The sequence below is a fragment of the Entelurus aequoreus genome, linkage group LG09 (genome assembly GCF_033978785.1).
Source record: "Entelurus aequoreus isolate RoL-2023_Sb linkage group LG09, RoL_Eaeq_v1.1, whole genome shotgun sequence".
Taxonomy (NCBI): domain Eukaryota; kingdom Metazoa; phylum Chordata; class Actinopteri; order Syngnathiformes; family Syngnathidae; genus Entelurus; species Entelurus aequoreus.
In genome coordinates this window covers 12990350-13017849 of record NC_084739.1, presented here as the reverse complement: position 1 = coordinate 13017849, position 27500 = coordinate 12990350, and the positions used below count along the sequence as shown (strand labels likewise).

At 35.3% G+C, this 27500-nt stretch overlaps 1 protein-coding gene across 3 annotated transcripts in view; it reads right to left on the bottom strand.

Annotated features, from left to right (window-relative positions):
- Positions 1-8538: 8538 nt before the first annotated feature.
- mat1a (methionine adenosyltransferase 1A) overlaps positions 8539-27500 on the bottom strand; it is a 42356-nt gene continuing 23394 nt past the window's right edge. For 2 of the 3 annotated variants that reach the window (XM_062058079.1, XM_062058080.1), the window contains 10 exons: positions 25194-25700; positions 22342-22419; positions 21987-22109; positions 19770-19882; positions 19527-19670; positions 19217-19342; positions 15508-15600; positions 15249-15431; positions 15043-15176; positions 9625-10229 (listed from right to left, as the gene is read on the bottom strand). In XM_062058079.1, coding sequence (XP_061914063.1) covers positions 10127-10229; positions 15043-15176; positions 15249-15431; positions 15508-15600; positions 19217-19342; positions 19527-19670; positions 19770-19882; positions 21987-22109; positions 22342-22419; positions 25194-25260 — 1164 coding nt within the window. In that variant the 5' untranslated portion in view covers positions 25261-25700 and the 3' untranslated portion in view covers positions 9625-10126. Of the gene's footprint in view, positions 8903-9624; positions 10230-15042; positions 15177-15248; positions 15432-15507; positions 15601-19216; positions 19343-19526; positions 19671-19769; positions 19883-21986; positions 22110-22341; positions 22420-25193; positions 25701-27500 lie in introns of those variants that run through there. The other variant, XR_009827232.1, reaches the window with a different exon arrangement.

Below are 27500 nucleotides of genomic sequence, written 5' to 3'. Positions count from 1 at the left end.
TAAAACCTCCTGTCACTCCGGCGCTTACCAGAAGCATGCGGGATGGCCAAGCATGCGCTGATTATTTTAAAACCTCTTCTCACTCCGGCGCTTACCTCATCATGAAAAGCACATTTAATAAAAACAAACCTTATTATTGTCTTACCTTTAGGTATAAATGAGTCCATGCCAGCTCCTTTTGAAGAAAAGCATCGATATAGAAGTCTTCCTTATCTTTCTTCAGTTTTAAAAGTCTCTCTGTCTCGATGGAGATCTTCCTTTTAAGTATTACCTCCTGCTTCGATTGAAAGTCCAGTTTAGAAAACGGTTTTATTTTAGATATGTAATCCTCCATGGTAAAAGTCCAAGCAAAAAATGGCTGTGCACTCTTGCTGCCGGTTGTCTTCTTCTGCAGCACTCTTCTGCAGTACCAGCAGTCGCAAGAAGGATCACTAGCGCCCTCTACCACCAGGAGGCGGGAGTCATTTAATGACTCATATTTGACCCGGCGGAAGTGCCAAACATGCGCTAATTATTTTGACCCGGCTGTAATTCGAGGCATGCGAATACCATATTCCCGGCGCCAATTCAAGGAAATACGGTAATAACAATATCGCTAAAACTCGGTTAATATGCAGGTCACGAGATATAAATTGATTGTTTTTAGTGGTTTTTGGATTATTTTTTTTAGAAGGCTTTATTGGTACAATAGAATACTCCAATGAGCTGCATCGTTCGCCACCGTATATTACAAATTAGAATGCCTAAAAAAAAAAAGAGAAACGTGTTCTTGTCTTACATAGGGATTGTGAATGATGGAGACACATTCCTAATTTGCATAACAGGTCCCCTTTTATATAGCAACCATATAAGTGCTTAAAGTGCAAGAAAACCCTGGGCATTAACACCCAACTTAGGGCTGTTTCATATCTTCTGCTCGTTGGTAGTTGGAGGCAGCCGAGAAGAGCTCTGGGATGACTGATTTGCAGGACAATATTTTTCTCAGAAACCAGTAACTAAGGAAACCAGAAGGGGATTCGGTGGTTAAGTTGGCCATCTTCCATACATGCACCGACAGATCTCTTCCTTCCGCTCACATCCAGGTGCCATGGATATCACTGTTTTTTTTATTTTCTACTCCCAGTGCCTCATGCGGGATTGGTGTATTTTCAAGTCGAAAACACAACTGGACCTCAAACTGTATTCTGTTGTCTGCCAAAGAACACGAGACGTCACATTTAAGCCCGCTTGCTACTCCGATCCCGTCGCGGGTAGACGGGAGGGAAGTCTGCATTTTTCATCGGCTATCCCTTTGTCCTACGCTCAGGACTGCATGATTAGCTCCTAGTCAGGCTGTACTGGCAAGGTGGGGGGGGGGAAGAAGATGTTGTGTCCTGGCCTCCATGTTAACTGTAAACATTGTGTGCCAAAAACTCAGTGTGGCCTCGGTACTAACAAGCCTCTATCTCCACAGCTGCCCGCCGAACGTCACATTAACGATAAGCAATATTCTGCTCTCATTTTGTTTGTTTCTGCCGAGCGGACATCTCGTTAGGTACACCTGCAGTACTACAACTGATGCCTTCTTAAAGATAACTAGCGAGTAGAGCAAAGGCCCTATGAACTATTTATACAAATACTTCAAAGTGTATGATAGAACAACTACTAAAGGTACTAAAACAGGGATATTCAACTCAATTTTAATTTTTAAAAAGATAAAGTAGCAGGGGGTCGGACTTTTCCCTTCATTATTATTATTTTTTACTATATGGATGAGAACCGGCGTCCTCTGCAGTGGACATATGATTTCTGTCTACCGTATTTTTCGGACTATAAGTCGCAGTTTTCTTCGTAGTTTGCGACTTATACTCAGGAGGAACTTATGTGTGAAATGATTAACACATTACCGTAAAATATCAAATAATATTATTTAGCTCATTCACGTAAGAGACTAGACGTATAAGATTTCATGGGATTTAGCGATTAGGAGTGACAAATTGTTTGGTAAACATATAGCATGTTCTATATCAGTGGTCCCCAACCACCGGGCCGCGGCCCGGTACCGGTCCGCGGACCGATTGGTACCGGGCCGCGCAAGAAATTTAATTAAAAAAAAAATATATATTTTTTTTTAAAATTAAATCAACATAAAAAACACAATATATACATTATATATCAATATAGATCAATACAGTCTGCAGGGATACAGTCCGTAAGCACACATGATTGTATTTCTTTATGAAAAAAAAAAAAGAAAAAAAAAAATCAACCTCCAGTGCGACTTATATATGTTTTTTTCCTTCTTTATTATGTATTTTCGGCCGGTGCGACTTATACTCCGTAGCGAATTATACTCCGAAAAATACGGTATTTATTTTGTCAGCGTTACGGAATTCGGGAAAAAACGTTTCCACTACACTGCGGCCCAAACAAATATTAACACTGAATTAGTGCCGGTATATTAGCCGTACCCACTAAATTTTAGAAGAAAAATGTTTTTTTTTTTCATATATTAGCCACACCCGACTATAAGCCGCATGTTGTGAAATGAGTTACCGTATTTTACGGAGTATAAGTCGCTCCGAAAATGCATAATAAAGAAGGAAAAAAACATATATAAGTCGCACTGGAGTATAAGTCGCATTTTTTGGGGAAATGTATTTGATAAAACTCAACACCAAGAATAGACATTTGAAAGGCAATTTAAAAGAAATAAAGAATAGTGAACAACAGGCTGAATAAGTGTACGTTATATGAGGCATAAATAACCAACTGAGAACGTGCCTGGTATGTTAACGTAACATATTATGGTAAGAGTCATTCAAATAACTATAACATATAGAACATGCTATACGTTTACCAAACAATCTGTCACTCCTAATCGCTAAATCCCATGAAATCTTATACGTCTAGTCTCTTACGTGAATGAGCTAAATAATATTATTTGATATTTTACGGTAATGTGTTAATAATTTCACACATAAGTCGCTCCTGAGTATAAGTCGCACCCCCGGCCAAACTATGAAAAAAACTGCGACTTATAGTCCGAAAAATACGGTACTAAAGGTACTAAAACAACTCAATTTTTATTTTCAAAAAGATAAAGTAGCAGGGGGTCGGACTTTTCCCTTCATTATTATTATTTTTTTCTATATGGATGAGAACCGGCGTCCTCTATAGTGGACATATGACTTTTGTCTATTTATTTTGTCAGCGTTACGGAATTCGGGAAAAAACGTTTCCACTACACTGCGGCCCAAACAAATATTAACACTGAATTAGTGCCGGTATATTAACCGTACCCACTAAATTTTAGAAGAATTTTTTTTTTTCTTTCATATATTAGCCACACCCGACTATAAGCCGCATGTTGTGAAATGAGTTATTTAAACAGAAACATTTTCTAAATGTTAATTTACATACATTAATTGTTTCCAAACGGTGTCTGTAACACGGCAGTAAAACGGCTGATCAGACAAAACAGAAGTCACCGTCATGGACCTAGCTGGCTCTCCAATCAGCTAAACAGACTAAATAAGTATTCAGTGACGTTTTGGTGAATTTACAGAGGAATTTGTGAAACTGAAACTATACAAAAAGAATGCCGTTGTCAGTTAATAATACTCTTGAATGTGATGGTGTATTAGCTCATGCTAACGAAGTTAGCTTCATGACCTTGCGATAGCACGTACAAATGTGCATGAAAACACTCTTACAGACATCACACGTAGGACAGTTTAGTAAGTATGACTCATTGTAGTTATATTGTAAAATATACAAACATCGCTTGGAGTGATGAATACAGAATCATTTCGAGTAGAAACGCTATGGACGACTAGAAGACGGAACGGCACTTGTATTTCTGTTTTAAAGCACTGAACAGAAGGAAATACTGCAGACGTTCACCCCGCAGCACCTGCAATGAGCGAACTTGTCCAAAAGATGACGCCATACTACAAACAATAACACACCTTTTCAGTGTTTAACAAAAACTGTTTGCGTTATGGCCGATCGCGGAGAAAAATCCATACGTTTGCCGCACCGTTTTTCAAACCGCAGGGTTCAAGGCGTAGGAAAAAAGTATTGGCCTATAGTCTGGAATTTACGGTAATCTTACTCTTGATTTTTATCGTATTCAATAATTATATCCAACTTATTTATAGTTTAACAGGATACACCTTTTCAATGATATGAAAGCATGTGTTAATCAAGAAGATTATTTTCAAGGCTTAGATCAGGCTGATTATAATAATAAATACGAAACAAAAGTACTACAAAAAAAGGGACTCATAAAGACTGATGAAAAATAAATAAACATACAATTATGCAATGCTAAAATAAATACATTCTAGCGCAATTAATAATAAATATGTTTCTTAAATAAACATTTTCGACACTTTAGTCATATTTTTTGTGCTTAAGAGACCATGACTTTAACTCCAGACTTGTTCTATTTGGTTTGATAATGTCATTACTGCCACAAGTGGTGGAAAAGTGTATTACAGCTGAGTATCGCTGCGGCCCATACGAACCACGGCTGACAAACGGATATTTTTTTGGTGACCCTCTAGGGGGCGCACTATGGTTGAGAAACGATGATCAGGAACGCTCTGCTGTTTTTTAAGGAAAAAATCTCGTCAAAGATCATCTATATGACAGCACTCTTGTGTTGTTGGGAATCTGCTGCAAAAATGTTACTTTCTTAAACTGAAACATTAAAAGTGACTGAAAAGTTAGATTTATACCTCAAAATAAAACCTAAAGCAAATATCTAGGGGGGAAAAAACTACCCTAAAATACCTTTACCAGTATTAAATGTGATATTGAAATAATTTCGTTTTGAGTTTTTAAATATTTTAAACGATATCACAAATGTGTTCAACTAAATACAATGCAACAGGATGAAAGATAAAAACTAGAGATGTCCGATAATATCGGTCTGCCGATATTATCGGACGAAAAATGCGTTAAAATGTAATATCGGAAATGATCGGTATTGTTTTTTTATTATCAGTATCGTATTTATTATTTTTTTTTTTTTAATTTTTAAAAAAATTAAATCCACATAAAAAACACAAGATACACTTACAATTAGTGCACCAACCCACCCCATTTACACTCATTCACACAAAAGGGTTGTTTCTTTCTGTTATTAATATTCTGGTTCCTACATTATATATCAATATATATCAATACAGTCTGCAAGGGATACAGTCCGTAAGCACACATGATTGTGCGTGCTGCTGGTCCACTAATAGTACTAACCTTTAACAGTTAATTTTACAAATTTTCATTAATTACTAGTTTCTATGTAACTGTTTTTATATTGTTTTACTTTCTTTTTTATTCAAGAAAATGTTTTTAATTTATTTATCTTATTTTATTTGATTCATTTTTTTAAAAAGTACCTTATCTTCACCATACCTGGTTGTCCAAATTAGGCATAATAATGTGTTAATTCCACGACTGTATATATCGGTATCGGTAATTAAAGAGTTGGACAATATCGGCATATCGGATATCGGCAAAAAGCCATTATCGGACATCCCTAATAAAAACCCAAATATTTTTGCCTAATAGACCTAATAGATATACGTATATTTTTAATTATTATGATTGTTATGCCCTTTTTGTCAAAAGAACTGTTATTTTTTCAAAACGATTGCTGTCATAAAAACTTCAATTTTTTACCCCATTTTCATCTCCTCAAACAACTTCGGACCTAATCATAGATAAATATTTCTGTATTATTATTATTGATATTATATATACATATATAATAGATATATTCATATTTCTGTATTATTATTATTGATATTATTTATATACGTAAATATGTATATGTGTATATACTGTATGTATATGTATGTGTATATATATAAATATATGTATGTATATATGTATATGTATATACAATATATATATATATATATATATATTTATATGTATTTTTTGTTTGTTTTTTTAAAACTTTTTTTTTTAAAATTACGTTATGCCCTTCATAAAATATGAAGTGCGCATTTTCCCTCAGGTCCCAAAACGGTCCGTGTCACAAAAGTGTGTATTGTTATTGTAACAATAGAAGTCAGTGGTACCAAACTGGTCCCAAGAGTACTGAGTGTTGACACATGCAAATCTCTTATTGTTGTTGCCTTTTAATATAGAAGGAATCATGATATATAAAGAAGAAAAAAAAATAAAATAATAATAAACAAATGCTGGACAAGCGTCGTACAATTAGACTTAAAACTCTATTGAGAATCAAACAGCAGAATATTTATAATGGTCCCTCAAGGTGCATCGAGGGTTTAATGATGGAAACTATTTTTGTATGTTGATATCAAACAAAAGTCTTTGGTTCCTTTGGCTAATAAAATATTTGCAGCTATAGCAGTTGGTGTAGCAAATTGGCAGCAAATCACCAAGAAACTGCATAAAGTTACAGTCCCTTCTTTTTTGACTTAATTTTTTTTAATCTCGTTTATCTTTGTAAAGGCATCTTTTTAGATGTAATTAGGTGTACCTAATGTTGTGTCTGCACTTGGACATGTAAACCATGGCTTGCGTCATGCAGATTACTTCTGCTTCCTGTACCTGTAACATGTATTATTCATAACCCACCTGTGAGTGACAATGACGTCAGTCTACACTTTTTTTTTTTTTGCCGCGTATTCCCGAAGTGCTTCGGTTGTTCGGCCCAGAAGACTTCGATGCAATATCAGCAGACCGAACTGGGGGAACAGCGACATGTTTGACGCGTCTTTGTCTCCCTCTGCTGGTCAAAGCTCTCATTGCAGCTTGGGCAGGCTACATACACTTATACACTCATACACTTCCCTAGACTTTAAGTGTGATGTTTCGTCTTTTTTTTTTGTACTAAATGCATTGTTTTGGCAAATCTAAACAATCACTTTACAAACAATTTGTTTTACAAGCTGAAAGAAAGATTATTTGCCTAAAAGCGTCCTCAATTTCAACTTTCCCCATCATTTTCTTGTTTACTGATCTTTGCACTCAGGAAAGTGTCAGCTGCATTCCAAGCAGAATCCGCTCTCTCATCACTTTTTTGTATTTTTGTATTATCTTGTCACGTTTTGTATATTTTGTGTAGATGCATTTATCATTTCTTTTTAACCAAGTCTGATTGTACGCTTGCGCTGCTCACCAATGTTGAATATTAATTAGTCATGCAATCAGTAGGAAAATAGCAAGAGCATCTGGAATAGTTTACCTTTAAAACCTCACAAAAATAAATATATATTCAATACTCTTATCGGAATGCAAAACGCTGCCTACGTGCCTTATTATTATTTTGTGCTACTTTGATGTATACCAAAGAGGATTTTAGGTTGTAAATTCTATTTTGATGACATGTCTTATATGATTGTATACTGTACGTACGCCTCAATGTTCAACAAATAAACCATTCTCTTAAAATCCACTGTTTTTCTTCATGGACACACACACCAGAGGTGGGTAGAGTAGCCAGAAATTGTACTCAAGTAAGAGTACTGTTACTTTAGAGATTTATTACTCAAGTAAAAATAAGGAGTAGTCACCCAAATAGTTACTTGAGTAAAAGTAAAAAGTATGTTGTGAAAAAACTACTGAAGTACTGAGTAACTGATGAGTAACCTGTTCGTTTAAGGATGACGGCAACAAATAATGCACAAAAACATAAAAATAGCAATGAGCAAATTCAGAGCCAGGAATATATCTTAAGCAACTAAAACAATAATATATATTACATAATAATACATTAACATAAAAAAAAATTAAGGCAAATTGAGCCACAATAACTTAACAGCAGCATAGGCTCAGTAGGCAGAGATTACAAAGGAAAATAACAAGTTAGCCTTTACACAAATCATAAAATGATAGGTGTGGGCTGCACCTGGGAACACACTGTGCACTTCTGATTGGTGTTTCTATGCATGTATGAGTGTGTGTATGTGTGTGTGTGTGTGTGTGTGTCTATGAGGCTGCAGTGCGTTAATAAATGTCCCCACACGATGTACATTTGACAGTGATTCATAGCAGGGAAGCTAACATCAGCCTACGGTGACAGCCAAAATATCTACTAACGTTACTTACCGCGATGTGCTTCCTCAAATTTGATGTTGAGTTCATGTAAGCTAAACTTGTTGTTTGCCGCTGAAACTTTATGTGCAGTTAATGATGTGACTGCTGGCTCTGTTTGATTGGTGAAACGGAGTCAAACGTCACCAGTGACTGCATTTGATTGGTGAAACGCAGGCATGCGATAGATTCTACTTTGAAGGTCTGTCTGACAAACCAAAACAAACAAAAATCGTGCATTAACAGATCGATAAAAATCAGTAGCGAGTAGCGAGCTGAATGTAGATAAATGGAGCGGAGTAAAAGTAGCGTTTCTTCTCTATAAGTATACTCAAGTAAAAGTAAAAGTATGTTGCATTAAAACTACTCTTAGAAGTACAATTTATCCCAAAAGTTACTCAAGTAGATGTAACGGAGTAAATGTAGCGCGTTACTACCCACCTCTGACACACACACACACAAAAACACACACAATTTGGACAATTGACATCTTTAATTTTCTGTGTTTAATTATTTACACTGTCCGGTTACTTTGCCAACAAAAAAGATGACAGTATCAAGGACATGGATCAACACAAGTCATAAAAGTAATATTCTTCAAAACAAAAACAACACTGGGCTGTTGATAAAGGCTCAGCACTGAGGAATTAAGATACTCTGTAGAATTAAGACGTGGTGAAAAAAAGTCAAAAATGCCCGTAGAAACACATGTTCTGACTCTTTTAAATGAACTTGTGCGTTTGTTCTGAAGGTCCACAAAGAAAGCGGTTTAAGTGGAAAAAGTCCTAAAATCAGAAGAGTTGCAGACAAACAAACGAGGTGTGAAGGCACTGATACGGAGCCCCTAAAGAGACATGGGGGCAATTTTTTTTTGTAAAATTTTATTTTATTGTATTTTTATTTAGACTTGTATCTAAATAAAAATACGCATGAAAAACTTTTTCTAAAGTTATATAAAAAAAAAATTGTTAATTTTTTTTAGACATGTATCTCATGCGCATGAGAAAGTTTCCCGTGCGCACGAGATACATGTCTAAAAAAAAATATATATTTTTTTTTTAAACTTTAGAAAAAGTTTCTCGTGCGCACGAGATACATGTCCAAAAACAAAAAAACGAATAAAAAAGAATTATAAAAAAAAATCTCGTGCGCACGGGAAACTATCTTGTGCGCACAAGAAACTTTCTCGTGCGCACGAGATACATGTCTAAAAAAAATATATAAAGTATAATCAATTACAAATAAGGCAACAAGAGAAGTATCCTACACTTCCCTTTTGTAAAGTAAATCTGAACAGCTGATGTGGGCATCTACATCAACTATATAATTTGCCTGAGAAGCTGGACAGGACAAAAAAAAAAAAAAAAATATATATATATATATATATTTTTTTAAACTTAAGAAAAAGTTTGTCGTGTGCACGAGATACATGTCTAAAAACAAAAAAACAAACAAAAAAGAATTATAAAAAAAAAATCTCGTGTGCACGGGAAACTTTCTCGTGTGCACGAGATAGTTTCTTGTGCGCATGAGATACATGTCTAAAAAAAAAACTTAAAAAAAAAAAAAAAACTTTAGAAAAAGTTTCTCGTGTGCACAAGAAAGTTTCTCGTGCGCACGAGATACATGTCTAAAAAAAATAAAAAATAAAAAATAATTATAATTTTTTTAAAATAAATTTCCCCCAGGTTCCTTTAGGGGCTCCGTACACTGAAGCACAGCAGTTAGGAAAATAAAGCAAAGGCTATTTTACAGTTTTGGTTGATTGTAACATGCTTGTGAGAGCAGACCACCGCGCTCCCTGTGTCTTATTTATTGACCTGTTTGTTGAGCACGGCTTTGGTTTAATGATTACAACAACAACAAAAACGTCTATTGTACATTCATTGAGGTTGTGGTGATTTGTAAATCTACATTTATTTAAAAAAAACGGGAGTCGGGGAAATAAGCACCAGGCTAATAGGAAGAAAGATGTCTCCCATTAGATGTCCTTCACATTATATATCCTCCTATCCCCCTGAATAACTTTGGTTTGATTCATCTTTCTAGCTTATTAAAGTTGAGCGTTCTACAAAATAAGCTTTTTGGGAACCTCCCAGGAAAACTCTGGCCGGCCAAAGTGACCGTAGGTGGCGGTCTGCTGGTAGATGGGCCTCTTCAGCTGCAGTTCCCTGCAGGCACAATTTTCAGATTCAGATTTCAGAGCTTTATTTGTCCATTCTTAACATGTACAAGACACATAAGAACTGAAATTACATTTTCGGCACAATCCCGCTAACCCCGGCACAATTGGAGCAGTCTTTAAATATCAATACTGCAAACGTGATTAGCAACCACAATACATCCCAACGGACATCCTCTAATTGTACAAAATAACATGTAAAAATAAAAAGAAGGTTTATTTAGACGTACCCACAGCAATAATGATAAGCGATACAATATGTGTATCAACAATTGGGCTGCTCACTGCTCCCCTCACCTCCCAGGGGGTGAACAAGGGGGATGGGTCAAATGCAGATGACAAATTTCACCCCACTTAGTGTGTGTGTGTGTGTGTGTGTGACAATTATTGGTACTTTAACTTTAACTTAACTTAGTGCATAGTGTAGATCCAAAACTTTTTCCACTTATTTCCACAGCATGCAGAGGGCCATTTTGATATTAACCATTAGGGCTCCCTCAGTTTTGGCCATTTTGATATTAACCATTAAGGCTCCCTCAATTTTGGCTAAAGTTACATGTCCCAGGGACCCAAAAGGGTCTCGGTCATCAAAGTGTTAAAAGCAAGTCGTATATATGTATATGTGTGTGTGTGTGTATGTATATATACTGTATATGTATATATACACATGTGTGTGTGTGTGTGTGTATATATATATGTGTATGTATATATACTGTATATGTATATATGCGTAAATATACTGTATATGTATTCATACACGTGTGTGTGTGTGTGTATTTATGTGTATATATACATGTGTGTGTGTGTATGTATATATATGTGTGTGTGTGTATATATATATATATATATATAAATATATATGTCTTAATTAGATTATCTAAAAAATAGTGCTCGATACCGTGGTAGAGCGTAATATGTATGTGTGGGAAAAAATCACAAGACTATTTCATCTCTACAGGCCTGTTTCATGAGGGGTTTCCTCAATCCTCAGGAGATTTCTGAGGATTGAGGAAACCCCCTCATGAAACAGGCCTGTAGAGATGAAATAGTCTTGTGATTTTTTCCCACACATACATATATATAAATATATATATATTAGGGCTGCAACAACTAATCGATTAAATCGATTAAAATCGATTATAAAAATAGTTGCCGATAAATCTAGTCATCGATTCGTTGGATCTATGCTATGCGCATGCACAGAGGCCTTTTTATTTATTTATAAACCTTTATTTATGAACTGCAACATGTACAAACAGCTGAGAAACACTAATCAAAATAAGTATGGTGCCAGTATGCTGTTTTTTTTCAATAAAATACTGGAAAGGATAGAAATGTAGTTTGTCTCTTTTATCGGATCAGTAATCGATTAATCGAAGTAATAATCGACAGATTAATCGATTATCAAATTAATCGTTAGTTGCAGCCCTAATATATATATATATGTATGTGTGTGTATATGTATATGTATATATATATATATATATATATGTGTGTATGTATATACAAGTATATATATACACCGTATTTTTCGGAGTATAAGTTGCTCCGGAGTATAAGTCGCACCGGCCAAAAATGCATAATAAAGAAGGAAAAAAACATATATAAGTCGCACTGGAGTATAAGTCGCGTTTTTTGGGGAAATTTATTTGATAAAACCTAACACCAAGAATAGACATTTGAAAGGCAATTTCAAATAAATAAAGAATAGTGAACAACAGGCTGAATAAGTGTACGTTATATGACGCATAAATAACCAACTGAGAACGTGCCTGGTATGTTAACGTAACATATTATGGTAAGAGTCATTCAAATAACTATAACATATAGAACATGCTATACGTTTACCAAACAATCTGTCACTCCTAATCGCTAAATCCCAAGAAATCTTATACGTCTAGTCTCTTACGTGAATGAGCTAAATAATATTATTTGATATTTTACGGTAATGTGTTAATAATTTCACGCATAAGTCACTCCTGAGTATAAGTCGCACCCCCGGCCAAACTATGAAAAAAACTGCGACTTATAGTCCGAAAAATACGGTAGCAAGAGCATAAAAATAAACTTGTTTACTAACTTCTGAATACATTTTCCCGCACTGTGTGAGCCCTCTAGACATGAAATAACACCTTTTGTGTCATCGTTACACTCTAGTACAGCTCTTTGAGACACTTGTGATTTAGGGCTATATAAATAAACATTGATTGATTGATAAATCTGTTATAGTAATGCTTCCTGAGGCTGAGCCAATCAGAGGCCACGATACTGAACAGCAGGCTCTGATTGGTTTGGTCTCATCTAGTGACCAATACTAGCCTAGTATTGATTTTTCTTTTTTTTTCCGACATTTTGATGCTTGGAAAAGCTTTAATTTAGGCCAAAAATGTTGTAGAATATGCTTACGGAAATAATATTCAAAGTGAAACGTAGCGACAGACGACTGTGTAAGGTTTTTTAAGTCTATTATGGATCATTATTATAAGCTACCGTATTTTCCGGACCACAGGGCGCACCGGATTATAAGGCGCACTGCCGATGAATGCTCTATTTTCGATCTTTTTTCATATATAAGGCGCACCAGATTATAAGGCGCATTAAAGGAGTCATATTAATATTATTTTTTCTAAATGTAAAACCCTTCCTTGTGGTCTACATCAGTGTTTTTCAACCACTGTGCCGCGGCACACTAGTGTGCCGTGAGACACAGTCTGGTGTGCTGTGGGAGATTATCTAATTTGACCTATTTAGGTTAAAAATATTTTTTGCAAACCAGTAATTATAGTCTGCAAATGATGTGTTGTTGTTGAGTGTCGGTGCTGTCTAGAGCTCGGCAGAGTAACCGTGTAATACTCTTCCATATCAGTAGGTGGCAGCCGGTAACTAATTGCTTTGTAGATGTCGGAAACAGCTGGAAGCAGCGTGCAGGTAAAAAGGTATCTAATGCTTAAACCAAAAATAAACAAAAGTTGAGTGCCCCTAAGAAATTGAAGCTTAGGGGAGGCTATGCAGAACGAAACTAAAACTGAACTGGCTACAAAGAAAACAAAAACAGAATGCTGGACGACAGCAAAGACTTACAGCGTGTGGAGCAGACAGCGTCCACAAAGTACATTTGTAAATTACATGACAATCAACAACCAAAATAGGACCGCAAGACAAGAACTAAAACACTACACACGGGAAAACACCGAAAAACTCACAATAAGTCACGGCGGGATGTGACAGTGATGCATGGTTGGTTATGGTTAGAATTCATATCCGACAATTGCGACAACGACTTTTTACTGTCAACTGAGTTTCGTTTTTTAACGATTTCTGCTGGTGGTGTGCCTCCAGATTTTTTCAACGCAAAAAATGTGCCTTGGCTCAAAAAAGGTTGAAAAACACTGGTCTACATAACATGTAATGGTGGTTCTTTGGTCAAAATGTTGCATAGATGATGTTTTACAGATCATCTTCAAGCCGCTTTCTGACAGTCGCTTCAGGATGCGCCGTTTTGCGGGCGGGTCTTATTTACGTGGCTCACCTTCGACAGCGTCTTCTACCTGTCATCTTTGTTGTAGCGGTGTAGCGTGCAAGGACGGGAGTGCAAGAAGTGTCAAAAGATGGAGCTAACTGTTTTAATGACATTCAGATTTTACTTCAATCAATAACGGAGCAGCATCTCCTCATCCGCCGGAAATGTGTCCCGTGAAAAACCGTCCGACCGGAACTCTCTAATAACTAAAGTTCCTTGGGTGAATAATGTAAACTCACTACACCGGTATGTTTTAGCGCTTTCATGGCAGATATAAGTAAGAACTTTACACTACTTTACATTAGAAATGGCAACAGAGGAGGATGAATGTCCCATAACAAGAAGATAGAGAAAAAGAAGAAGCTTATCGACTACGGGGTCGCCACCAACTACAAAGGCAGAAGCGCGCAATTTTTCAGGACGTATGCAGATCCCAAATACAGATCAGCAGGTACCAGAAGGTGAGAAAAGTTGCTTTTGCAAAATCTTGCGAAACAAAACGCCAGATAATATGTATTGCCTTATACACACACCATAATAATACTCATATGTTGAAGCACAGTACAATCCATCAAGCGGTATGGCTTCATAGCTTACCAAAGTCGTACTAAAACATTTTGATAGATTTTTGAGCGCCTTGGTTAATGTTCTATATTTTCAATGGAGCATATAAAATGTTGGTGTTGTTTACTTAAGTCATATTCCAGTCTACACGTATCTCTTATGTGTGACTGCCATCATATTGCAGTCTACACGTATCTCTTATGTTTGACTGCCATCTACTGGTCACACTTATCCTTTCACCATGTACCAAATAAAATAGCTTCGAGGTTGGTAAGCAAAACCAGAATCATTCCGTACATTAGGCGCACCGGGTTATAAGACGCATTGTCGAGTTTTGAGGGGAAAAAAGGATTTTAAGTGCGCTTTATAGTCCGGAAAATAGGGTACCCCCACAGCAAAAAGTGTAGAAAACAAGTAATCTTTGTCGGCCTCTAGTGGTAAATATGTGAACTTCAGTTGGGGGAAACACCAAAAAGTTAAAGTACCAATGATTGTCACACACACACGAGGTGTGGCGAAAGTATTCTCTGCATTTGACCCATCACCCTTGATCACCCCCTGGGAGGTGAGGGGAGCAGTGAGCAGCAGCAGTGGCCACGCCCGGGAATCATTTTTGGTGATTCAACCCCCAATTCCAACCCTTGATGCTGAGTGTCAAGCAGGGAGGTAATGGGTCCCATTTTTGTAGTCTAAAAGCATGTAATATGACTTTGTTTACCTGACAATGACTCCTGGCCTCAGGTCAAAGTTCTTGTTGACGATGTGGAGAAGCTCCGACTCCGTTTTTTTGGACGAGCCGTAGGTGAACAACGAGATGGACAGAGGGTGAGCCACCCCGATGGCGTAGGACACCTGTTAGGACGTCAGCGTGATGAGTCGGAGAAGCCTTTATTTATCACCGAGTGACAAGACAAGTAGTCCCACCTGGACCAGGACCCTCCTGCACAGCTTGGCCCTGACCAGAGACTTGGCCACCCAACGAGCGGCGTAAGCGGCCGAGCGGTCCACTTTGGAGAAGTCTTTGCCCGAGAAAGCTCCGCCCCCGTGAGCGCCCCAGCCCCCGTACGTGTCCACGATGATCTTGCGGCCCGTGACGCCGGCATCTCCCTAATGGACGACACAAAAATAAGGTCACACTCCATTTAGATTCCGTTTCATGGTGGTCTGGGCCTGGTGGGGTCACCTGAGGGCCACCGATGACGAAGCGGCCGCTGGGCTGCAGGTGGTAGACGGTCTTATCATCCAAGTACTTGGCGGGCACCACCGCATTGATCACCTGTTAAAAAACACACAAGTTAGCACTTCATGAGGTACACCAACCGCAGAGTTTCCCCTTAATGTAATAATATACATATTTTTTTTACTCAAACAAATTAAAGGAATATAATATATCGTACCCGCCACAAGAAATAACACAAAGTCCGACGCTATTTTTAACTTTTATTACCAATCTTATGATAACAACGGCACAATTCCAACAGGTTTTACCTCCCGTGAAAACACTTCCGGCTTCCGACACACAACAGCACTTCCCTATTCTCCGCCAATCACCTTTCATGCACGGGCGGTGTGTTTGTAAACGTGGGAAAAACCGACATCAAATCCAAACCACGCGAACACAAAACATTAACATTAGCAGGTCGTTACAGTATGAATTGATATATATATATATATATATATATATATATATATATATATATATATATATATATATATATATATATATATATATATATATATATATATATATATATATATATATATATATATATATATATATATATATATAGCCTATTATTTCTGCACTATTGACAAGTGATGTACCGAAAACTTGACCACCGAAAAAATACTTTGATCACCGAAAACCGCGCTTGAAAAAAATCTCAACAAAGTACAAAAAGCAGCAACAATTGAGAATATGGCAAAACGATTAAAAAAAATATATGTTTATACTAATTAATAAAAACAGATTTGTTTTAAATGTATGTATCCATTTATTAGCCTTTTCAAAGAAAATCATGGCATCATAACAAATTAGGCAAATTACTCGATGATGTCATTGTGACCACACCCCCCTTGGCAGTTTAGGGGAAACCCTGAACACTTTTGACACACAATCCAAACATACGTTTCTGATGAGCATAAAATGACCTGAATTTATTAGGTAAACCAACACTATTGATACTCGCATTTATGACCACCTGAATTCATGACATTTAATCTAAACATACAAACTGACCCGCATATAAGACAACCTGAATTCATTAGGTACACCAACATTATTGACATTCAATTCAAACATGACGTACTGATGCGCATAAAAGATGCCCTGAGATAAAAGGATACACCAACAATATGGACATTTAATCCAAACATAACATTCTAATAAGCATATAAAACGACCTGAACTCATTAGGTACACCAACCTATGGACATTCGCATTTATGACGACCTGAATTAATTAAGTGCACCAACACTATTGACTTTCAACCCAAACATAACGTGCTGAGCCGCATATAAAACAACCTGAATTCATTAGGTACACCAACACTCGCATTAATGATGACCTGAATACATGACTTTTAATCCAAACATACAAACGGACTCGCATATTAAACAAGCTGAATTCATTAGGTCCTCAAACACTATTGACATGTAATACAAACATTACGTAGAGACCGCATACAAGACGACCAGAATTCATGACATTTAATCCAAACATTCAAACTGACTTGCATATAAGACAAGCTGAATTCATTAGGTATTCAAACACTATTGACTTTTAACACAAACATAACGTACTGACCGCATGCAAGACGACCTGAATTCACGACATTTAATCCAAACATACAAACTGACTCGCATATAATACAAGCTGAATTCATTAGATACTCAAACACTATTGACATTTAACATAAACATAACGTACCGACCACATACAAGACGACCTGAATTCATTAAGCACTCAATTACTATTGAAATTTAACATAAACATAACGTACCGACCACATACAAGACGACCTGAGTTCATTAGGTACACCAACATTATTGACATTCAATTCAAACATAACGTACTGATGCGCATAAAAGATGCCCTGAGTTAAAAGGATACACCAACGTTCAATCCAAACATAACATTCTAATAAGCATATAAAACGACCTGAATTCATTAGGTACACCAACCTATGGACACTCACATTAATGACGACCTGAATTCATGACATTTAATCCAAACATACAAACTGACTCGCATATAATACAAGCTGAATTCATTAGATACTCAAACACTATTGACATTTAACATAAACATAACGTACTGACCACATACAAGACGACCTGAATTCATTAAGCACTCAATTACTATTGACATTTAACATAAACATAACGTACCGACCACATACAAGACGACCTGAATTCATTAAGCACTCAATTACTATTGACATTTAACATAAACATAACGTACCGACCACATACAAGACGACCTGAATTCATTAGGTACTCAAACACTATTGACATTTAACATAAACATAATGTACCGACCACATACAAGACGACCTGAATTCATTAGGTACTCAAACACTATTGACATTTAATACAAACATAACGTACTGACCGCATACAAGACGACCCGAATTCATTAGGTACACCAACACTATTGACATTCGATCTACACGTAACATATTGACAGGCATATAAGACGACATGATGAATATAAGACAACCCCCTGGAAATAAAATTCTGCTTAGGGCCCCAATTTAGCCAGGGACCAGCAGTTTTCTGAGTCAGTGCAGGTCACTGGCATATGTGTGTTGGCACGTGTGTGTGTGTGTGTGTGTGTGTGTGTGTGTGTGTGTGTGTGTGTGTGTGTGTGTGTGTGTGTGTGTGTGTGTGTGTGTGTGTGTGTGCGTGAGTGACTGGAAGAAAATATGTATTTGTTTAGTATCAATATTAGTAAAGTAACTTGATAGTTTTAAGTCCTATTTTTATTGTTACACTTAAATATTTCTATAAAATAACTATTTAAAAAAAAAAATCTATTAGTATTATTATGATTTTGATGCAGATCTGGATAAAGATGCACGTCAAAGATACCACAGTGTTTTCAAAGTGTAAAAAAGTGTGTACCGTATTTTTCGGACTATAAGTCGCAGTTTTTTTCATAGTTTGGCCGGGGGTGCGACTTATACTCAGGAGCGACTTATGTGTGAAAGTATTAACACATTACCGTAAAATATCAAATTATATTATTTAGCTCATTCACGTAAGAGACTAGACGTATACGATTTCATGGGATTTAGCGATTAGGAGTGACAGATTGTTTGGTAAACGTATAGCATGTTCTATATGTTATAGTTATTTGAATGACTCTTACCATAATATGTTACGTTAACATACCAGGCACGTTCTCAGTTGGTTATTTATGCCTCATATAACGTACACTTATTCAGCCTGTTGGTCACTATTCGTTATTTATTTAAAATTGCCTTTCAGATGTCTATTCTTGGTGTTGGGTTTTATCAAATACATTTCCCCCAAAAATGCGACTTATACTCCAGTGCGACTTATGTATGTTTTTTTCCTTCTTTATTATGCATTTTCGGCCGGTGCGACTTATACTCCGAAAAATACGGTAATATTAATTGTCAGGCATATGCAGTACTGTTATTTTGAGTTTATCCATATTAGGAATTGTTTCAGCCTTCAGAGGTCCTTCTTGTCCATAGTTTTTAGCGGTGTAGAGCCACAAATAAGAAACTGCCTTATGGAAAAAATGTATGATTTATTAATTGTAATTTAAAAATATATATATTTTAAGGTTATAGTGATCTGTGAATGTTCTGAACTCCTGTTTCTATGCTATCTATCCATCCATCCATCCATCAATCTCCCACCTTTTCCCTGAGGACCTTCTTCTGTTCTTCCAGAGAGATGTAGTCGTCGTGTTGCACGGAGACAACGATGGTATGGACCCTCTTGGGGATCACAGCGCCATCTTTCTGGTCGTAGTGCACTGTCACCTGATTGGAGGAAGAACAGACAGGAGGTCATGTGACAGGAAGTAGGTTCGGTCCAAAACATGTTATTACCCCTTGCTTGGTGTTCAGCTTTATTACGGGTTTAAAGCGTCTGCTATCGAAGCTTTATGAGCACGTTGAAGTTCATTTTTGTTCAGATTGTTTAGAATTGGCAACACGAACTCACCTGAGTTTTGGAGTCCGGGCGCAGCCAAGGGATGGTACCGTTGCGTCTGAGCTCCGCCATCTTGGAGTTGAGCTTGTGGGCTAAGACGATGGTGAGAGGCATGCACTCCTCGGTCTCGTCTGTGGCGTAGCCGAACATCAGACCCTGAAGATGCAACGTTTGGAATCACTGCCAGTTTCTTAGCACAATTTGCTCGTAGGCGTTCATATTTTAAAGAGGTAAACCTATGCAAGTAAAGCCTACCTGGTCTCCGGCGCCGATGTCCTCCTCCTTGCGGTCCACATGGACCCCCTGAGCAATGTCTGGACTCTGCTGCTCCAAAGCCACCAGAACGTTACACGTTTTGTAGTCGAAACCTGCAATAGAACATATTTTATGCTTGTGCCTTGGATCTGTATGCTTCTTCTTAGTTTTTTACTGGCATGACATAAAATATTACTCAGACCACTTTTATTGTGATGAGTTGGGGTCCGTACTAAATCATTACATTTTGGTGCAAATCTGGTGCTTTTTTTGTTTTCGCTTGTGTTACGATTCCTAGAAAATCTAATTCTGAGTAAGACCGTTCAAAAGTTTGGGGTCACCCAAACAATTTTGTGGAATAGCCTTCATTTCTAAGAACAAGAATAGACTGTCGAGTTTCAGATGAAAGTTCTCTTTTTCTGGCCATTTTGAGCGTTTAATTGACCCCACAAATGTGATGCTCCAGAAACTCAATCTGCTCAAAGGAAGGTCCGTTTTGTAGCTTCTGTAACGAGCTAAACTGTTTTCAGATGTGTGAACATGATTGCACAAGGGTTTTCTAATCATCAATTAGCCTTCTGAGCCAATGAGCAAACACATTGTACCATTAGAACACTGGAGTGATAGTTGCTGGAAATGGGCCTCTGTACACCTATGTAGATATTGCACCAAAAACCAGACATTTGCAGCTAGAATAGAAATTTACCACATTCGCAATGTATAGAGAATATTTCTTTAAAGTTAAGACTAATTTAAAGTTATCTTCATTGAAAAGTACAGTGCTTTTCCTTCAAAAATAAGGACATTTCAATGTGACCCCAAACTTTTGAACGGTAGTGTATATATATATATATATATATATATATATATATATATATATATATATATATATATATATATATATATATATATATATATATATATATATATATATATATATATATATATATATATATATATATATATATATATATATATATATATATATATTTGAATCCCATATATATATATATATATATGGGAAAAAATCACAAGACTATTTAATCTCTACAGGCCTGTTTCATGAGGGGTTTCCTCAATCCTCAGGAAATCTCCTGAGGATTGAGGAAACCCCTCATGAAACAGGCCTGTAGAGATGAAATAGTCTTGTGATTTTTTCCCACACAAACATATTACGCTCTACCACGGTATCGAGCACTATTTTTTGGATAATCTAATTAAGACATATATATATATATATATATATATATATATATATATATATATATATATATATATATATATAAAAATTAAATACATTTCATATATAAATATATTTCATATATAAATATATTAGGATAGGATTGACTTTATTCATCCCAAAATGGGGAATTCTGTGATTGCCGTGCAGATTTTACAAACAGTAACAAAAGTAATAAAAAAATAAATAAATAAATAAACTAAAATTGAGTAATAATGACACCATTATTTTCACCTATGCACATGTTCAGAAAAAAAAAGTTTGTCATGCATGTTTAAAGTCTATCAAAATAAAATGTACAGTCATACCTCGCCACATCGCACTTTAAATATTGCGGCTTCACCACAGCGATTTTTTTTAATGCATTTTATTATTATTTTTTGGTCCTAAATTAAGCATTTTCAAACATAAACAGGTGTAAATAAACGGCAACTATAAAAACTGCAGTAGTATTGGCCACGAGAGGAGACCAAACCAATCAGAGTGCACTGTTCAGAATCGTGGCTGATGATTGGCTCAGCCTCAGGCAGCATTACTATACTAGATTAAAATAGTTTAAGGTGACTAAAGGGTGTTATTTCATGTCTAGAAGGCTCTAACAATGTTAAAAAATATATTCAGAAGGTAATAAATAGTTTTTTTATGCTCTAGCTATGAAAATATTTGATTTATAACTAATGATTCCTCCTTCGCAAAAATGTATTTATCGCGGTCATGTCCTTTACAAATTAACAGCGATAAAAGATTGATAACTGTAATAGTTTAATGTATCGACCATATTAAAATCATGTTTAAAAAAAATAAATATGTCAAATTGTTCCACGTCAATGGGATTAATAAAAATAATATATATTATGTAATTTCTTTATGGCATAAAAATATGTGGGACAAAAATATGAATGGATGATTTGTACAGCATTGATGTAGTGTAGTGGTTCACATAGTGGACTTTGGTGACATCTTTGTTTTTGAATCACCTTTATCGGAGTTGTCGTAGCCGATGTGTTTGATGGCCTCCCTCACCACCTTCTGGTAGTCAACGTTGGCCCGGGACGTGATCTCTCCGCAGAGCAGCACCATGCCCGTCTTACACACCGTCTCTGTGGATGACAATCATCATCAAGCCTTTTTTTTTTTTGGCTTCCTCAAACTTTGACCTTTTGCAGCAGCTTAACGTTATCAGCAAGTTCACAAAGTTGATGCTATTGAAGAGGTTCAATAAGTTGAATTAGGTGGAATGACCTCCATTTGAGCTGGAGTGTTTGCAACACCCTGTTGACCTTTGACATTTGGGCAGGAATGTGAACAGAAGCGTGCTCCTAATTTACCCACCACAGGCCACTTTGGCATCGGGGTCCTGCTCGAGGTGAGCGTCCAGCACGGCATCGCTGATCTGGTCGCAAATCTTGTCTGGGAAGACACAGGGATAGGGAAGTCACAAGTCAGACAGAACTAATCAATCCAGGAGTTCACTTTTACACGTGTGGCTCTGGGAGGAAAAAAGGGGAGGGGGTGTGCCAAGTTTCACACACAGGAAGTGTTATGTGCACAGACTAGTGCAGGGACAATGGCTGACTGAGCGCCCCCCATTCATGGGTCTGTCTTTGTGTGCACCCCCCCTCACCACCACCACCATGATGAAGCAATGCAACACATGGCTTACATCAGCAGTAAGATATGCTTGCATTCACTTAGCACTTACCGATATTTCAAATGTACTCATCTTTTAGCAATACAAATATGGATTGTAATTTAGTACTTTTTAGTTGTTTTTTTTTACTCAACACAATGAAATGTACATAGTTTAAATAATTATAAATGAATAACAATATGGTATAAAAAATGTCAATGATACAAATATATTGGGCAAAATATAATTTTAAAATCTTTTATACATTTCTGGACTTCATTTACTAAAAAATAACCTAATACAAATATTTTAATGATTTGTAAATACATATACACACATATCTATACATATATTTACACATACATATTTTTACACATATACAAATTGTTGTGTTGACCAGCATTCCTCCAATGGGGAATTCAAATTGTGTATGTATACACATATACATACATATCACACACATATATATATATATATATATATATATATATATATATATATATATATATATATATATATATATATATATATATATATATATATATATATATATATATATATATATATATATATATATATATATACATATATATTTATTTTTAAATCTTCATAACATTTTGATTATAATTGAGCATTTTGTGGTCTGTTTTTTGTTCAACACAATGAAAAGTACCATAGTTTAAATAATAGTAAATAAATAAGAATATAAAATGAAAATATATATTTTTAAATGAAATATAGTGGGCAAAATATTTTTGTATAATTTTTGGCTACATTTGCTAAAAACCTACCTAATAAAAATATTTAGAAGATTTGGAATAATGTCTTTGAATTATTATTTTGAAATATCTTCATAAAAAATTGACAATAATTTAATATTTTTAAAATATTTTGTATAAATACACATATACATGTTTTGGGCTACATACCTAACCCATTAAAATATTAAAACGATTTGGATATATATATATATATATATATATATATATATATATATATATATATATATATATATATATATATATATATATATATATATATATATATATATATGTATATCCTTTTGTATCTTAATGAAATATAGATTATGAAAAATGTACATACTTTATATAAATCTAAATTAATAAAACTATGATATTAAAATATATATATATATATATATATATATATATAAACATAATAGGGAACATTTAAAAAACAATCTTATTCTATATATTTTGGGGCAATATTTGCTAAAAGCTAATTTACAGTATACAAATATGTAAATGATTTGAATAAATAAATACAATTAGCAGTTCTAAAAAATATTAATACCAATATAGTTATTTAAAAATGTTAAAACTTTTTGCAGAATGTTCTCAACATGAACCTAAAAAATATTCAAAATTATTTGAGGGAATACTAAGTCAGGATATAATATGAAAATCTAATTAATTATTTCTAAATGTATTTTGCATTGCTAAAAAATATTTTTTTCTGTATTTGCTCATATTTAACCCAAGTACAACATATGTAAACAGTTTAAATAAACATTTTGAAAATGAGAATATCATATGAAAATGTGTTTTTAATAAACAAACATAATTGTATGAAGTATGAACATTGTTTTATTTGTACTTTTTTTACTTTCAGTATTTGATTTAATTGCGATTTATTTTTAATTATTTGACAGAATTCAGATTAGAACAGAATACGAAAATCTATTCGAACTGCATATTTCAAAATATATTCTTATTTAAAAAATATTAATTTTATTGCAGTATTTGCTCAAAATATTGTGTTCGAAATTAATCCAAAAAGCTTTCCAAAAATATTTTAAAAATGAAAATATCATATGAAAATGTGATTTAGTAAGCAAAGATGATTGTTTGAAGTACGGGGAAAAGTCATGCATTCTATTTTTTATTTTATTTTATTAGATTATTTTTTCAAAGTAATTGCCTTAAAATCAGCCACCATATGTGGGAAGAGAGCAGACCTACAAAGTGTTTATCAAGTCTGTGTGCTACACTTTACTACCAAGGCTGTACGATGCTATTTAACCATTCCAAAATAACAACACAAAATCCATTCTCCATAAAGTGTGCACACAGATACTAGTCAGTAGTACTGGAAAAATGATATGTAATTATGAATGGTATGATTACATTAAGTCAATGGAAAAAAAAATCTGCCATTAAAAGTGATCAAAATTCAGTGTGTTACATAATTTCCGTGTGCCATTTTTGCGCGTGAAGCTGCTATGTGTGTTTACTGATTATCGATGTAGCAAGGAGGACTTTGACACATTGACAGGGGAGGAGAAAAAGGTGCATGGCTTCCCTTGAACTGTGCACTAACAGGAAGACCGCACTAAATGGTGCAAAAAAACACAACTTTTCAGCTACTCACTTTTCCACCAACATGCAACCTTACACCACGCTTGCACGCAGCACCACCTCCCGCCAGCGCTGCTCTATATGAGTGACTATGAATGGGATGCCAATCGTGCTTAAACAGGCGTCTTTAAACCACAACAAACCACACCATTTCAAATGTCAAATGTGATCTTTACCTGGATGTCCCTCTCCCACAGACTCCGACGTGAACATGAACGAGCCGTCCTCCAGCAGATCACCCATTTTTCTTTTTTTTCTTTCGGGGGGCAGCTTTTCACAGAGGAGGAAAAGGAGGAGTTGTGGAAGGGGTCCCTCAGTTCCCACAGGCGGAGAACTGTTGTTCTATGCACCGATATTCCTGCTAATGCTTGTCTTTTTTGGGCAGGGCCTGCAGCCGACACAACGTCTGTGCTACTAAACTCCACGTCGGAGCCCACATGGTCCTATATATATATATATGACCGGGACACACACACACACACACACACACACATGCACACACGTCATGTGAATCCATGGGATGGTCCATTTTGGGAGGGGGTGGATGGTGGGAGGGCACTAGTGCTTGATGTTAACCCATTGGTGTGTCGTCTGATGTGAGTTTGGACCGACCAAAGCGCCCTTTTGGGGTACCTCTTCTCACACAGTGTACCGCCTGCTGGGACAGTCCTGTCTGTGGGACCCTGCAAAGTTAGGGCAACAGAGACATTCTTTTAGTGGCCACTCTGCTTTTATCGGATGCAAATTTGTGGGTAAACAAAAATATAAAGTCATTAACAGCTCATTAGTAGTGTTTTTTTACTGGTGACATAAGACATTTTATTTGGTGTTTTATCATATATTTAGTATTTATATTTATTTTATAATTTTGTTTATTTTAAATTTGTTACTTAGCATTTTTTTCTAAATATTCAAGGGCTGGAAAATTATATTTTTTTCCAAATCACATTAATCACACTTTTGAATTAGGATTAATCACAATTAGTCAGAGGTTATTACTGTCTTGCATGACTTAATTTACTTTAAAAGCCAATAATAATTATTTTTATTTGTCACTTAGCATCAAATTATACATCTTTTTAATCCGATTAAGCACACTTTTAAATATGGATTAATCACGGGTTACTCACTTGCATAATTAAAATAACCTTAAAAAAGAGCCAATATTATTTTATTTTATTTTAATTGTTAACATTTTTGAAAATATATATTAGTGTTGTCAAATGATACATTTCCAAATCACATTAATCACACTTTTGAATTAGGATTAATCACGATTAATCACAGGTTATTACTGTTTTGCATGATTTAAATTACATTAAAAGACAATATCTTTTTAAATGTTATTTGTTACTTGGCATTTTTTAAAAATATATTAGTGTTGTCAAAAGATAATTTTTTAAAATCAGATTAAGCACATTTTAAAATATGGATTAACCATGATTAATCACAGGTTACTCACTTGCATAATTAAAATAACCTTAAAAAAGAGCCAATATAATTTGTTAAATTTTATTTGTTAGCATTTTTGAAAATATATATTAGTGTTGTAAAATCAGATTAATCACACTTTTGAATTTGGATTAATCACAATTAATCACAGGTTATTACTCGCTTGCAGACTTCAAATTGACTTGAAAAAAGAGCCAATATAATTTTTGTGTCACTTGGCATTTTTTCAAATGATACATTTTTCAAATCAGATTAATCACACTTTTGACTTTGGATTAATCACAGGTTATTATTATTCGCTTGAATAGTTTAAATACATTTTTAAAAAGAACATAATATTTGGACACAAAATTCAATTTTAGTGTCAGAATGTCCTATAGTAAACATTTTTGAATGTTTTACTTGGATGTATGTCATTTATTTGCTCAGAACAGTCTTATCTAAAGTCCCATTAGGGTTTATTTTGAAGTGAATTTTGCCAGTGAGCACACCAGTTGGAGTCTGTTCACTCATTTTGACCGTATAATAACACACGTTGCCTTTCCACAGTCGAGGGAAAGGAGCATCTACAGTCAAAATAAATTGTGTGATTAATCTGCGTATATACATGATTAATGTGATAATTTTTTGTGATCAATCACATGAGTTAACTGATTATTTTTGACAGCCCTAAAATATAATTATCAGGGATGTCGAATACATTTTCACATAGAGGGCCATCCAAAAGAAATAGGGAATGTACACATATTTATATATATACTGTATATACCGTGTTTTCCGGACCATAGGGCGCACCGGATTATAAGGGGCACTGCCGACTAGTCAGGTCTATTTTCAGAAAAAGGCGCACCGGATTATAGGGCGCACTATCAATCAATCAATCAATCAAAGTTTATTTATATAGACCTAAATCACGAGTGTCTCAAAGGGCTGCACAAGCCACAACGACATCCTCGGCTCAGATCCCACATCAGAGCAAGAAAAAACTCACCCCAATGGGATACAATGAGAAACCTTGGAGGGGACCGCAG